A 15,279-nucleotide genomic window follows, 5' to 3' on the forward strand; every position below is an offset into this window, starting at 1 on the left:
TGTAATTAGACTCAATCTGTGACCCCCAAATGACAAAAGCGATGCCTAGTTCCATTCCCTAAAGAGTAAAACAGAGACTTCTGAGCAGAGTCTTCTCTCTGTGACCCACCAAACTATCTTTCTCAATCTCATCCCCTTTGAGGGTATCACTTTGGATATCTCGTCCTCCATGTTGGTTCAGCGATCCTTCCTGAATACATGCTGGCCATCTCCCACGCCCAGGCCTTGCCCATGATGCTGCTTCAGCTTGGAATCCCCCTCTACTAATTCACCGCCCCTCACTGCCCACCCAGGTGCCCTCTGCCTGTGGCATCTCCTCTTCCCAACTCGATCGGGATTTGGTCTGTATTCTCCATATTCAAGGCACCTTCCTTTTACCTTCCTCTCTCAGTGCTCCTCTGATTCCACCTTGTGTTGTGATTTCTTACTATTAGGCTGTGTTCCTTCCTACACTAGAGCTCCTCTAGGAAGGTAGATGGTTGCGTCTTAGCCACTCTTCAGGGTGCACACGATGCTGGCGGTGGGGTGTGTGGGCTCTCATCAAAAGGTGATGCAAACTCATTTCTCTAAAACAAAAACAGACTGTTTCATCTTCCAAATCTATCATTAAACTAGACAAATGGAAATCTTGCCCTTTTTAAGCCTTATTTTCTTGCCAGGTTTCATTCAGTAGGCTCAGCTCTCAGCAGACCCACGTGAATGAGCACCGAGGGTCTGCTGGGCTAGTGGGTGTGGCCAGGGCTGAAAATCGTGCCAAGGCTTTAGGCTGTTATTGACCAGCTGGGCATGTGCTCTGTTTCCTGGGCCTCCTGACGCTCACTGACATCAGGTGATTTGTCTTCAGGACATTAGAAGGTCTGGGAGATCTGGAGGCAAATCATAGTTCAGTGAACCCTTCCACTGGGATTTAGCCATAGTATCTGGGAGGCCGCGTGGGAACAGCTGAATTAAATGCGAATCTTCTTTTATAATTAGAACATACCATAGTAGAAGAAAATAATATGGATCAATCTTTTCTTCTGTTGTTGAGCAGTATTTATTACTGTGGTACCTATCCAGAAGTATCTCTTTAGTGCTCTTTCTTTCACTGAGCAGGAAAAGGTGGCTCGAGGTGGCCTAGGAAGGACCCGGGAAGTGTTCAAACTCATGGCATAGGGAATTCATTCTGTGAAATTGCCTGGATCCCTAGGGTCTCCTTTATTGCATTTAACTCGTAATAATCTTGACAGCTTGCTATATAGAAGTCACTGTAGAGACCTGAGATACACATGGTCTTGTCCTCACATGTTTTAAGACATAGTAGGAAAAATGTGACATGTACATGTGTGCATTACCGTCCTACAGAGTATCAAGTGATGTGCTGGAGAAGTATGGATACAGAGCTGGAAGGGCTACTTTGGGCTTCCAGCCTCTCCTCCTGCCCTTACCAGGTGAGACATTCCTCCTTAAGTTAAATTGGGCTGCATACAGATTGGATCACTTCCCACAACTGACACATGGACCATGACACTACAGCCTAAATACCATCGATAATCAAAAACCATGAGGAATAGGGTCTAAATTCACCTGCCTTTCACCAAGAACTCATATAACAATAGTCTGGGTGGCAGGAAAGAAGTCTATCCCAAAGGACCATCGCCCAAGCTCCAATATCAAAGTACACTGGCCCTCTTTGGTGGGTTTCCTGAAGGCTGGCAGGAGCCCCTACCTGGGGAGAGATGTAATCTTCCCCCACTTCTCTATGCAGAAACGCCGAAGCCCGTTGCTTCCTCGGAGGGCTGCGAAACCTTCGTAGGGCACGCTCGATGTTCCCGTGACGAACTGGAGTAATCTCAGTCTCTGCTCGTTATTGAAGCGCTCCACGGCGGCCCAGAACCAGCGGATCACAAGATGCCCATCATGATAACCTGAACGGAGCAGAAGGACGGAGATGGGGAGGATGCGCAGAGAGGAAGAGGAAGGAGAGAGGTGACATATATCGCAGGTGTGATGAGATCTGAACATCTGCTGTCAGTCTGCCAGTTTCTCTAATGGTCTAAGATAATCTGTGCAATGAGGTCAAGTTTCACAGCAAAAGCAGATGCAGAAAATAGACATTTTGTAAAAAGATCTTATGGTCTGAGGGAAGTCGTCAGAGATGTCTGCTTTCTATGTGAACACCTGGGACCCCACCAGCCATTTTCCTGCCTCGTATACATGAGACAAGGAATAGCTAGAGATCCTTGGGACCGTAAGAGACAAAACCCTCTATCAACCTATTATTTCACTGTATTTTCTTTGTTCTGATGTCTTAGCTCTTGGTAACCACATACGGTGGGCGAGTCTAGGACTTAAGAAGGACTGGAGGTAAATGGCAAGCTTAGTGAACAGAAGAAGCCCGAGTGTCCCCCAGCCGTTAGTGCTCCTGGAGCAGCTGCTTTCAGGCCAGTCGGGCCAGTCGGGCCAGTGTCACGGTAGAGCTGGGAGAGCAAGCTTGGGTCAGCCAGTTCAAGTAAATGATTCAGCAGTGCTGCAAATGCAAGAGGCACTCTGACATGGGAGAAATCTTTGTGGGCTGGGGCAGAAAGAGAGAAGTGAGGTGTTGAGTGCGGGAAGGCTTTGAGCGAGTGGAGGGCAGGAGGGATGGAGGACACCGAGAATGAGGAAGAAATATGCAGGGAACAGCAAGCTGACTACAACAGAGCGGGGTCTGGTGAGGGCCGAAGGGAAGCTCACTGGGAGCCTTAGAGGGTTGGAACAGCCAGGCAGAGACGCTGGGACTTGCCCCCTGAGGTCAGCAGTGTTCATACTATGCCAGGAAGAGCCCAGTGGTCCCACAGAGGCTCTTAGGCCAGGTGCATGGGGAGAAGGGGGAGGCTGAGGTGGCGGGCCTCTCTCTCTCTCTCTCTCTGTGTGTTTTTGATTGGTTTCTCTGTAGTATTTCACACAAAGAAATGGTTTTCAGCCTTAAAAAAACACTTTCAAAAGCATCTTCTATTAGTAATAAGGAGTTTGTTTTGAGGGTAAGGAAGTAGCCTGGTAAAAATAAGGTTTCACGAAGACGAGTTCGGCAGTATGAAGGTAAATAGGTGGGAAGGGTTAGAAATAGAGTTTGGAGAACAACAGACCCATGTTGTGGGAAACCGACATTGAGGGGAACAGGGCTCCAATTCTACAGGAAGGGGGACACACTTCCCTGCCAGCACGTAACCCCGCTCAGGAGCTGGCCTCGGGTGGTGGGTCTCTGTAACGCATTTACGTGGAGTTAGGCCACAGACTACCACAGTGGGGAATCCCCTGAAGGAACATTCCGCATGGAAGTTACAGGAAGGCTTGTTATGAGAACCCACTCTGCGCATGTACTGAAGTAAGGCCAAGTTTTTTGTAGTCTTTAAAAAGTGATGGAATATATGTTATATATGTAGATATAAAATGGAGTGTTATTTTATATTTATATGACATATATATATATGGAATGTGTGTGTGTGTAATATATAACGGAATATTATTCAACCACACAAAGGAATGAAGTACTGAAACTCCACAGCATGGGCAAACCGTGGAACAGTAAGCTGAATGAAAGCAACCAGACCCAAAAGGCCACATATTATATGACTCTTTTTACATGAAACACCCAGAACAGATAAATCCACAGAGACAGAGTGCAGACTGATGGTTGTCAGGGCTGGGGAGGGAGGAGTGGGAGGTAATGGTTTAGTGAGTACGGTGCTTCCTTTTGGGGTGAGGACAATGTTTTGGGACTAGCTAGAGATGGTGCTGACCCCACATTGTGAAGGTACCAAACACCACTGCATCGCTCACCTTAAAATGGTTAATGCTATGCTATGTCAATTTCACCTCAGTATACATTTTTTTTTTCAAACAGTGAATGGTGTCTGTGCGGGCCCGGCGAGCTCACCTCCCCGGTACTCCGTGTTATTCCGCCAGTCGTTCAGGTCGATTTCTGCCGTGCCAGCTATCACCAGCTCCAGCTCCCTGGCGTCGAATACGGAGACAAGCCTCGAGTCTACAACCTGGAATACAGATCAGGCTTCAGCTCCAGCCACACTGAAGTTAGATTCCTTATTATTACTTCTGTGGGTTACACTGGGGCACTGACCATCATTTCCAACTTTTTTTTTAAATCAATCAATGAACTATCATGTTTAAGTTCAAAATCGTGACTTGAACATTCTGAAACACAACCCATTGATGAGCTGGGAACTCAAAAAAAGACCCGAGGGTTTTCACTACCTCTGATACTCCCTCTCAGAATGAAGTTATAAGCAAATCTTTTTTTTTTTTTAAAGATTTTATTTATTTATTTGACAGAGAGAGACAGCCAGCGAGAGAGGGAACACAAGCAGGGGGAGTGGGAGAGGAAGAAGCAGGCTCATAGCGGAGGAGCCTGATGCGGGGCTTAATCCCAGAACTGCGGGATCACACCCTGAGCCGAAGGCAGACGCCCAATGACTGAGTCACCCAGGCGCCCCAATAAGCAAATCTGACTTGACTTTCTCTAGTCTCATTTAAGTTCCCAAGTGTCATTGCATTTTAAAGGCAAAAGGTCCAAACATTTTGAAGTGACTTGACGGCTTTTACTAGTATCATTTCACTTAAAAGGAATCCTTTCTTCTGCACAAAACTGTGACTTATTTCCTAGAAATAGGCATTCTATATTAAAACAACTATATTTCCCTTCCTTTCTCCCCTCAGTTCCTTCCTCCCCTCCTCAAAGATCTAGAAAGACCTCCTTTGCTAGCTCTCTGAGCTCTGACTTTATGCTTTGTTGCCAAATATTATCAGGCCCAACTGAACAGCTCCTCTGATCAGACTCGTGGAGGACAAGCCAGCAAGCCATGTTGTTCTCCATTATGGGCAGGGAAAGAAAACCTTCCAAGACCCTAGCCCTGAGAAAACATTCACAGTGTCTCGTTTTTATATTGCAAAAGGTTAAGGACATCAACATCTGGGGCACAGGAAGCTGGCAGCTGTCCCTCTCCTCTTGATTTACCCCCTTAGTATGAATTACGTGGCACAAAGTGACACTATAACACAAGAGAAATCTAGCAAGAGTGGAAAATGTCCTCCAACGCCTTCAAGTCACTTATTTTCATTTCACTGAATGAAGGGAAACACAGCATGCACATATCTTGACAGGAGATACTGAATGTTTTCCTGTCTGGCACACCGGGGCCACAGCAACGCCATTTTTGTGAGAGCATTTTTCACCCACCACAAGAGTTAGGTTTCTCAGAGAACTTTGACCCCTCCTTCATCTGTCCCAAGTGAGCTCCTCTTTGCAATCTGGTGGCTGGAGCTGAGCCCTTTGCCTGCCTCGGTTCTTCTTCTGTTCCCCCCACAAGCTGTGTTGGTGATGAGGGCCCTGACTGCAGCCTGTCTTCCTCAGCCGGGCCTGGGTCTCACCTCACAGAAGCCCCGCACCAGGGCCTCAGTTTGCTGTACCACACCGCGTTCCACCCGCCACTTCACCATCCTCTCGATGTATTCCTTCTTGTTCTTCTCCGTCACCTGGGTGTTGGCTCCTCCAGACTTCAACTCCCTTTCCGTTACCTTGTGCGGAAACAGAAAGATTGTGATGCTTGTCAACTCCGCTGATCTTGCAGTGACACATATCAATTCTAGGAGGATGAACTATTTACAAAAAGTTTTCTTCACATGGGTTCAGCATTATAACCTCCTGAATTCTTTTTCCTTTCCCGGAAGTTACTAAAAAAGCTGGTTCTTCTCAGATGACGGTTATGCCCCTCAGAAAAGCTGCATTTTTTGGTTTGTTTTATAAAGGGGAAACATATTTCTGTAACTCAAGAGGCATAATGGAAATAAAAGAAAAATGACCCTCGTTGTCCCAGGGGAACAGATGGACCAGAAGGTCCTTTGACTCAATTCCCCCAAATCCCAATTAGATCACATTCTCAAAAGCCACCAGCCTCCCTACCCAGAACAGGTCATTGACAGGAAAATAGCAGAGGGTGGGAAGATGGTTTTTACAGCCGGTAGAAAATATTATACGTGAAGAATGGCAGACTGACCTCGAGAAACGAAACAGAGAATGACCTGGCCACTTAGTATGGTGGTGCTCGTTTGTTAGGACAAATGAATCATTAAGAAAAGTTAGGATCTGTGCTCTATCCTTTGAAAGGCAAGAGGGTGGATAACATGTTAGACATTTTTATCAGAAAGTGCTGGTGTTTAAAGAGAATGTCAGTCACTTAAGGGGTTCACCTCACCACTCAAAGCTGTAAGACAAATGAGACATAACTGTATTTAACCATTGGTTTAAGAAATGTATAGGTATTTTTGGCATTCATTGACTTAGGTCCCTAAACAAACAGGCCACAGAAGTCTAATGGTTTTTTTTTCTTCTATCACTTAGGTGACTAGTGCGAATTATAATATACTGGCTAATTCTAACATCCTAATTGCCATCCACATTCCTTGGAACCTGCGATTTTCAGCTGCCAGTTAAAGACTAATTCCTAACCTCACTGCAGCTAGGGGTGTCGTGGAACTGAGACACCCAGGAAAACCCCATGATGTCTTTCACCTGCATCTATCTGTCTGTTCTTCAGGATCTCATAACTTGCCAAAAGAAGGGCTACAACTCAGTTTTCTAAATCCAAATTTATTGTTCTTAGTGACCTCATTTGAAGAGGAATGAGATCTGTTTATGCTTTACACAGACACACATTACTCTAAATCTACAACACATCCTTATTTTCATCAGGGGGCACATTGTAAACTTCTCCCTGAGTTGTTCCTATGTCACACACACACAGGAAGGATTGCTTTTTTTGTATTTTCAATGTGACTTTTTCCCTCTAATTTTATGTATTCAGTTATTTGTAGTTTACTTCATTTTTTTGAGTAAGCAATATGTGTCCATGGAATAATATTCAAGTGGTATAAAAAGTCAGAAAGGAAAAGCAAGCTTCTCTCCCATCTCATCTCCCATCTCATCTCCCTACCTGGAGAAAGTTGCCCTTACTTCTCTTCCAGGGAGAATCAATGTATATACCAGGGAATATGTATATATCACTTCTTTCCTCCCATAAACAGTAGCATATTATATACACTATTCAAAATCACATGTTTTCACTTAAAAATGTACTTTGACAATTGTTTTATACAAATTCAGACCTGACTTATTCTTGTTGTTGTTGTGTTTGCAATATCCCATTTACTGTTTATGGTTTACCAGGAAGTTGATGGGCTGGGATGTCTTGCACGTTTTAGCCACACATCCCACTGGCTCACTATTCCATTGTGTGAATGTATCATAATTTATTTNACCTCTCTCCTCCCAACACTCCATTTCTGGACACTTAGATTGTCTCGGATCGTTTGCGACTATCAACAATGTTGTGGTGAAGGTCTTAATACATTACTCGTTGGAATTAGGTGTGAATCAGTAGGACAAGTTCCTAGACATGGGTGCTGACTCAAGGGCAGGTACATTTATTTTTAATTTTTTTAGTTTTTATTTAAATTCCAGTTAGTTCACATACAGCGTAATACTGGTTTCAGGCGTAGAATTTAGTGATCACTTACACACAACACCCAGAAGGGCAGGTGCACTTACAATGGAAGTAGCTATCACAAAGGTGCTTTTCATAGAGAGTGAACCAAACTTCCACTTACTTCCGCCTACACTCCTGTACAGCATGCCTGTTCTCTACACCATCTCCAAAATGGAATACTGCTGAACATTCCGATTCACGACAGCCGTATAAGGGAAAATGGCATTTCGCTATACTTTAATTTACACTTTTACAACTTGTGAATGAGATTATTCCCTCATATTTCCTTTTGTGGGAACTACTTATGTTTTGCTAATTTTCTATTTGTTGTTGATCATTTCCTATGGATCCGTGGAATCTCTTCCCACATTGAAAGAATAGCCCCTTTGTCTGTGTAATATACTCTATTCAATATTACGGTACTTTTACTTTGTTTATGCTGTATTTTTGCCACACAGAATTAAATAGTAATTTTAGTTCACTATGTCAGTCTCTTATGACTCTGAAAGTTGTGTCACATATTTAGTGGCATTCCTTACTGGAAGACTGAAAATAAAAATTCTAGCATTTCCTATTATCCGGGGATGTACTGTATGGTGACTAACATAATATAATAATAAAATAAAAAAAAAGAAAAAAAATTCTAGCATTTTCTTCTTTTTATTTATTTAACAGCTTTATAGTACAGGTGCAATTTATTGTGGTGTAATGAGTTAGGCTAGGAATCTAACTTAAAATTTTTTAAGATGGCTACCCCATTGTCTTGATAAAACTTGCTACATGATTGTATTTATTTTACAAATTGACCCTCTACTACAAGGCAAATGTAAAGAATGGGCTAAAAGAAGTCATGCAGAGGGAATTGTGTATTTCAGACTTTCACCTAGTACATGGCAAGACAGTTAAGTGAACTGTATATTCTTTTTGGGTTTTGTTTTGTTTTGTTTTTTTTGAAGATTTTATTTTTAAGTATTCTCTACACCCAACATGGGGCTCAAACTTACAAATCCAAGATCAAGCGTCACATGCTCCACTGACTGAGCCAGTCAGGTGCCCAACAAAACATACATGCTTGAACATATTTAAATGTGCTCTCTATAGTTGTAAAAAGAAAAAAAATTCCCAAATATGGAAGACGGTATTCTTCAGTGGTATGTTTACACAAAGGAAATGCAATGGATTGCAGACGTTTTCCAGGACCTGTCCAAAATTCTTGACTATGGTATGGGCGCTGTGAAGTTCGGGCGGGGGGTTCCTCTCACACAGACTCAGCATGCTGTTCACATTTGGGCTTATACTTATGCTTATAGGTACTTATAAAGCCTATCAACTCAGTTCTCACAACCACCCATTACAAATTATCACATGTCAGAGGCTTTTGAAATCTCTTGTGAATGACTCAGGCTATGGTTAACCTGATAAAACTGTAACCCAGAAGATTCAAAGATATATCAATACTGGTGGAAAAAATGAGAAGCTTTATCTTACTAAATAATATTTATATACATGCATTTTGGAGAAGCAAATATCTAGATGCTAGTGATAAAAAGAAGTATTTCTGTAGTTGCAAAATCACTAAATACCTTCCAAATCACAAAAGCAGATCACAAAAATACTTTCCAAATATTTTTCACACGTCACAAAAATGTTTTTCTAATTAGTCATCACTTTGATTTTCAAAACCTCTATAAAGTAGATTCATGTCATGACCAGGAAAAGAAGGAAGAAGACACGGGCAGCTTTATTAAAGGAAGTAGTCCTCAATGATTTATATTTTAAATGAATGAGATTCTTTGTTTTCTAGATTAAAAACAAAATCCCATTACTTTATGATCCAGCAATCCCATTTATGGATAAAAATCCAAAAGAATTGAAAGCGAGGGTTTGAACAGATAACTGCATACTTATGTACCCAGCAGCATTATTTACAATAGCCCAAATGTGGAAGCAACCAAAGGGTTCATCAACAGGTGAATGGGTAAATAAAATATGCTACATATACGTGTAGTGGAATACTATTCAGCCCTAAAAAATAAGGAAATCCTATCACGTGCTACAATGTAGGTAAACCTTGAGGACAATGTGGGTAAGTGAAAAAAGCCAGTCACAAAAACACAAATACTGTATGATTGCACTTATGTGAGGTGTCTAGAGCAGCCAAATTCACAGAAAGAGAAAGTAGAATGGTTATTGCCAGGGACTGCAGAGAAGGAAAAATGAGGAATTATTGTTTGATGCCTATAGTTTCAGTTTTGCAAAACGAACAAGTCCTAGAGACTGATCGTCTAACAGTGTGACTATACTTAACAATACTGAACTGTAGACTTAAAAACAATAAGGTGGTAAATTTTGTGTTATGTGAATTTTCCACAGTAAAAAACAAAGGCTCTTTTCCAAGCCCCACATCTCACAAACCTGTCCAAAAACTTCTTCATTAACAGTGAAAGTGAGGTCTAGGATATCTGTGATATTGTTGTCCTTCATCCATTGCAAACTCTGGTGGAACTCCTCATCCAAATATTCCAGGTCACTCAAATCACAGGGCCTGGATGCATTCCAAGGGCAAAAGGTAAACAGTTTGTTAAGCAAATGGATGCTCAGACCTGGCTAAAACAATATAGACTGATTCTAACAATTTGATACTCTTGAATATATTGACGAACTTTTTAAAGTTCATTCAATGCTTTTTTTTGAAATGACAATAATAAACATGGGACAATTACTGACTCATGGATTCTTGATGGCAATTGGAGAAAACTTTTTAAAAATATCTTAAAACAACTAAGTTTTAGACAGATTAATTCGACTTAGTGTAATGCAAAGTTTGTAATATTACTGTAATTATTTATTTAAACTGATTCATGTCCATTATATGAAGTTATAAGAGTCTTCTCCTGTGCTTACATAAAAACTCCAAATGCCTTTTTATTGTACTATAAGGTTTATGTGACCTCTAAGCACTCAGAAAAGTCAACAAACGGGAATGGTTAGGGCAAAACAAGGACAAAGAGTCCGAGGTACCAGGGAGGCCAGCACCTCGTGTCCTGCAGGCAGGGCTGGGTGGACCATGGCCTTCAATAATACACTTACAGTCTCAGGAGTGCCTTATAGAAGGGCCTTGTGAAGAAGGCGTCAAGAAGGTACTGATGGATCAAAGCCAGGCCTAGGATACGACCACTAAACCTGAACCTGAAACACAGACAAGGCAGAAAAATTTAAGGGCAGGTGGAAATTTACATTGTTAAAATTCTTAATTTTAATTTTAATATGTATTTAATGTGTTTCTTGTTAGTACTCATTGCAAGCTGTTTAAGGAATTTGCCTATCGATGACACAAGGGAGGGACCCATTCTCCTCCTCCTTATTCTTGACCGTAAACAATGCCTATGTGCTTAGTATGTACTAAAGGAGCTCTCCTCTCCCCCAAGTACCAGAAGAGAGTCATTATGCTGGAATCCTCTTCTCAGGACTGACAGTGTAAGGCCCCAAGAGAAGAAACGCACTGGTCAAGGGGAAGTCTGGAACCCTAGATAAACAGTCCACATTGAACCTGAGGAGGACCTGACCCCGAGGACATAGAAAGCTTTCTGGACCAAGTGTCCTTATACCAGGGATACCACCTGAAGGTCTAATGTGTGCCCAATACATGCCTGGAGGTAGGGGACTTGAGTATGAATCATACATGGCCGTTGCGCTCACAGTCGGTAGGAAGAGTTCCATGGAATCACATTGTGGTAAGTATAAGGTGAGCCTACATTGCTATTTAATATTGTCAGCCACACACAGACAAAGAACAGGTCTCTGCTGGGAAGAATTGGTCCTGTAGACCTGGCCACTCCCAGATATAAGGGCCTTTAATGATTTAAATCCTTATTGGGGCAAATCCTCAGATTTTTTCTAATATCCTGGAATTTTTGCTAATAACTTGCTTGGCTGATTGCTGAGTCTCCCTGGAGTTTGAGCCCATTGTCGCCCTGCTCTAAACCAGATGCTGGTCTGCTTGGTCTGTCTAGCACATTGGTTTCCTCACCATATGGGCCTTGCCCATCTCTGACTCCTACCTCCATAACAGGGGTCTCCCCAGTCTCTTTCCATGTAAGTAGATTTTCACCTAACTCTAGACTTAGTTGTGACTTTTTTCAGATCCTCCCAGTTGGAATTTTCAACTAACCCATCTCCACTACCTTTCATGAGACTCTTTTCAGACTCAAAAGATTTCCTACCTTATAACTACTATAAACATTGTTAAAATGAACAGATCACCTGATCCCATAGAATGAGCATAATTATAAATAATACTTCAAATTGCCATATTTCAAGTGGTCGATTCTATTTGCAGGAAGTAACATACAAATATCAACATACAAATATTATTGACTCTGAAGAGAATGGGCGAGAAGAGAATTTCAGTGAAGGTGCACTGTGGATGGGGAAGCTCATAGAATAATCAGACGTCTTAGAGTCCTTGAGACCAGTGTGCCCCACTAGTGCTTTGTCCCTCAGTGCTCTGTCCTGACCAGCTCAATAACTGACCAGTCCCCAACAGGGTGACCACAATCCTGTGTATACAAACACAGTTTACTTCTACCCCAATACAGGCTTGCCCACTCTAACTGGACTCTAAGCATGACAGTCGATGCTTCTAGCATGATCGTGGGGTTGTGACCATCCAGACGGAGATGACCAAGACCACCCAAGGCAGGAAGAGAGCAAACATCAACACAGGTGCCTGGCCAAGAACGCTCCTCACTTAGAGGTGGCCCCTGAGGGCCTAGTAAAGAAAAATCATAATCTCATCAGGCAGTTAAGTATCCACAGATATGGAGTAGATGAAAATATTACACAAGAATACAATTTTCAGCTCAATGTTAAAAAATGGAATATTTCAGTGAATTGTAAATTTTCTAACAAAATATAAATTATTCAAATCTATTCAAGAAGAAGCAGAAAATGTAAATAGACAAATACCACAGTATGAACTAGAAAACTATAAGGAAAAAGGACTATATACAAAATTGATGCTGGGACTGGATACACACACACACACACACACACACACACACACGTATTTAAAGACATATTCTTTCAAACTCTCCGTGGATAGAAAACCCCTCTGCTATTTTTACAGTTCCAGAAATGAGGAAAGGATAGAAAACTTCTTAATTCATCATTATGAGCTACCATGACCACAAAAATGCAATCTGGAAAAAAGCAAAAGAAAGAAAACTAAAGACATTTCACTCATATTTTAAACAATTAAATAATTAAAACACCAGAACCTACCAATCCATTCCCGGAACAATGCAAAGTGATTAAAGATATTTGATTTTAGGAACTGAGGACAGTTTAATATTAGGTATTCTATTATTAAAATACATAATGAAATCAAAAGACAAAAATCATATGGCTTTTGTTATTGTTGTTGGAAGCTGAAGTTACTTTGATAGTATCTGCCAGCAATTTCTGAGGAAAAGATCTTCATAGGAAACCAGGAATAGAAGAATGCTTCCTTACCATACTGTGGAATGTCTATCTCAGCACCCTATTTAACAGTAAAAATGCAGAAGGATGCTGGTTACCACCACCCTTTACAATTTGCCATGAGCTCCAGTGACTGCAATTACTTATGAGTGAAAAATTGGAAACAGGTTGGGAAAAACTTTCATTGAATGCCTATTGGGCCAGCATATTACTCGTGTTATCTCCCTGACCCCTGCAACAACTCTATTTGCACAATTCTAGTTATCTTCATTTCACAGATTAAGAAATTGAAGGTCAATAATTAGCCCCAAGCAAGTGGTATGGTGAAGACACCAAAGAGTATCTGCTTGACACCAGATCAGGCCTTTCCCATTGTGTCCATCTGGAGAAGCCAAACAATATACAAGTTAATCCTCTGGTCTAGGGGCCGGGCTGCCTGGCGTGTGATCTCGTGCAAGGACTTTACCTGCTCTCTGTTTCCTCTTCTGGAAAACTGCACTTTTATATTATGTTGGCTTCTAACACCAACTTGTGCTCATTGGAATCATTTTGGTTCAGGTAAACTTCAACTAGCTTAAGCCAAGGGGGGACTTCTTTATAAGTTCCTGGTGGTATCTCATGGAATCCAGGATCAGGAATGCAGTAGGGGGCCAGGAAGATGAGGCACTCATCTTCGCTCTCCCTCATCCACCTTCTCCTCTTGGCTTCTCTTTGGGCACATCTGCTCCTTTCTTCCCTCTCGCTGCCAGCACTTCCCGTGGTTTCCATCCTGGAGAGACCAACTTGACTCTCTCTGACTTGCTCCAAATTTCCAACATGATTCCTTGCTTGTTGCGACTCTCCTGCCATGGACTAATCATGAGTGATCAGGGAAGGAAGTTCTGGGGAGCAGCCTCAGGGTTCGGTGTCTTGTGCAGTGCTGTGTAGCCAGGATCACCACTGCCTACCTCTCAACAAGGGGCTGCGACCAGATGGAGAGCAGCAGAAGGCATGGTTCCTAGCACGGGAGACCGGCAATGGAGACCACCAATAGACAGTTGCTTATTTGCTTTGAATGGGTAGACCATAAGATGGAATGTCTAAAGACAAAATTATACTGGTTTCACAGGCTGATGTGGGCCACTAGTAAGCCCCGGAGATTTTTTTGTAGGTGTGTGAACAATTTATGATTATGAGGTTTGGCTTTCCATAAACACAGACAGGATGGCTCATAGCCAGACCAATATAGATAGTAAAATATATTCCAGAGCAATGAATTAGGATCTGGGATGTGTTTGTATGAAGCTCAATACAATCGTACAATTCAAATCCAAAAGAATAGCTTAAAAAGCACAGATTGAGATGGAAAACCTTTACCAGTTGATGAATTGCCATATTTTGCCATAATTTCTTCTACAAGAAAACATCTTCTAGTAATTGTGCACTTCCTTTGTTTGTCTCACTTAGCTTGAACAATCACTTGCTGGGAAATTGATCATACTTGTTACAAATGTGTAGGAATTATGAAATGGAAAGAAATGATGTCTCTTTAGTCTCTGTATTGATAATTGAGGAAAATACACACAGAATTTAAGCAAAAAAGTTTATGTTTTGATCTAAATTACTTGGCACAAAAAAAGAGTTATTTTTAAAGATTTTATTTATTTATTTATGAGAGAGAAAGAGGGAGAGGGAGTGCACAAGCGGGAGTGTGCGGAAGGGTGGGGGGGGGAGGGAGAAGGACAAGCAGACTTTACGCTGAGTGTGGAGCCCAATGCAGGGCTCAAGCTCAGGACCCCTGAGATCATGACCTGAGATGAAATCAAGAGCTGGACACTCAACTGAATGAGCCACCCGGGCGCTCCACAAGTAAAAAGTTTTAAGGACAAATAAAAGTAAGTGCCTACAGAAGTGGCAGATGGTGCCTTCCCTGCCTGTGGGTGTTCATGTGTCCACTTCAATATCCTGGCCCCAGGGTCCCCAGTTGCAGAGCCCCCACGTGTGAACTCACAGGACATCCAACCCTCCTTCCTCACCAGGGACCCCACAAGGAGTCCCAGCTGATACCGCAGGTGGGCTTGGCTCACAGGGTGTTGCACTGTTCCTCCTTTTCTGGGCTGCCATTTTTGAAAGCATGCTGATCTCAGCACATCCCAGAGATGGTTAAAGTGCCGCATGTTCCGGTGTGGTGCCGTTGCCATCAATCCCCAGGCGCTGCTGCCCAAGGTCTGCTCTTCGGAGTGGCTTGTGCTCATTTTTATTTTGCTGGTAGGGAACAGCTCCTTTGTGTTGACCTGCT

At 42.3% G+C, this 15,279-nt stretch overlaps 1 protein-coding gene across 1 annotated transcript in view; it reads right to left on the minus strand.

Annotated features, from left to right (window-relative positions):
• The window catches only part of HECW1 (HECT, C2 and WW domain containing E3 ubiquitin protein ligase 1), a 436,289-nt gene that overhangs the window by 9,352 nt on the left and 411,658 nt on the right, over positions 1-15,279 (minus strand). Inside the window, exons 25-29 of the mRNA XM_034640683.1 lie at positions 10,611-10,709; positions 9,936-10,065; positions 5,407-5,553; positions 3,899-4,013; positions 1,709-1,907 (exon numbers count right to left, since the gene is read on the minus strand). Coding sequence (XP_034496574.1) covers positions 1,709-1,907; positions 3,899-4,013; positions 5,407-5,553; positions 9,936-10,065; positions 10,611-10,709 — 690 coding nt within the window. The remainder of the gene's footprint in view (positions 1-1,708; positions 1,908-3,898; positions 4,014-5,406; positions 5,554-9,935; positions 10,066-10,610; positions 10,710-15,279) is intronic.

The sequence above is a fragment of the Ailuropoda melanoleuca genome, chromosome 1, assembly GCF_002007445.2.
Source record: "Ailuropoda melanoleuca isolate Jingjing chromosome 1, ASM200744v2, whole genome shotgun sequence".
In the NCBI taxonomy this organism is placed as follows: Eukaryota; Metazoa; Chordata; class Mammalia; order Carnivora; family Ursidae; genus Ailuropoda; species Ailuropoda melanoleuca.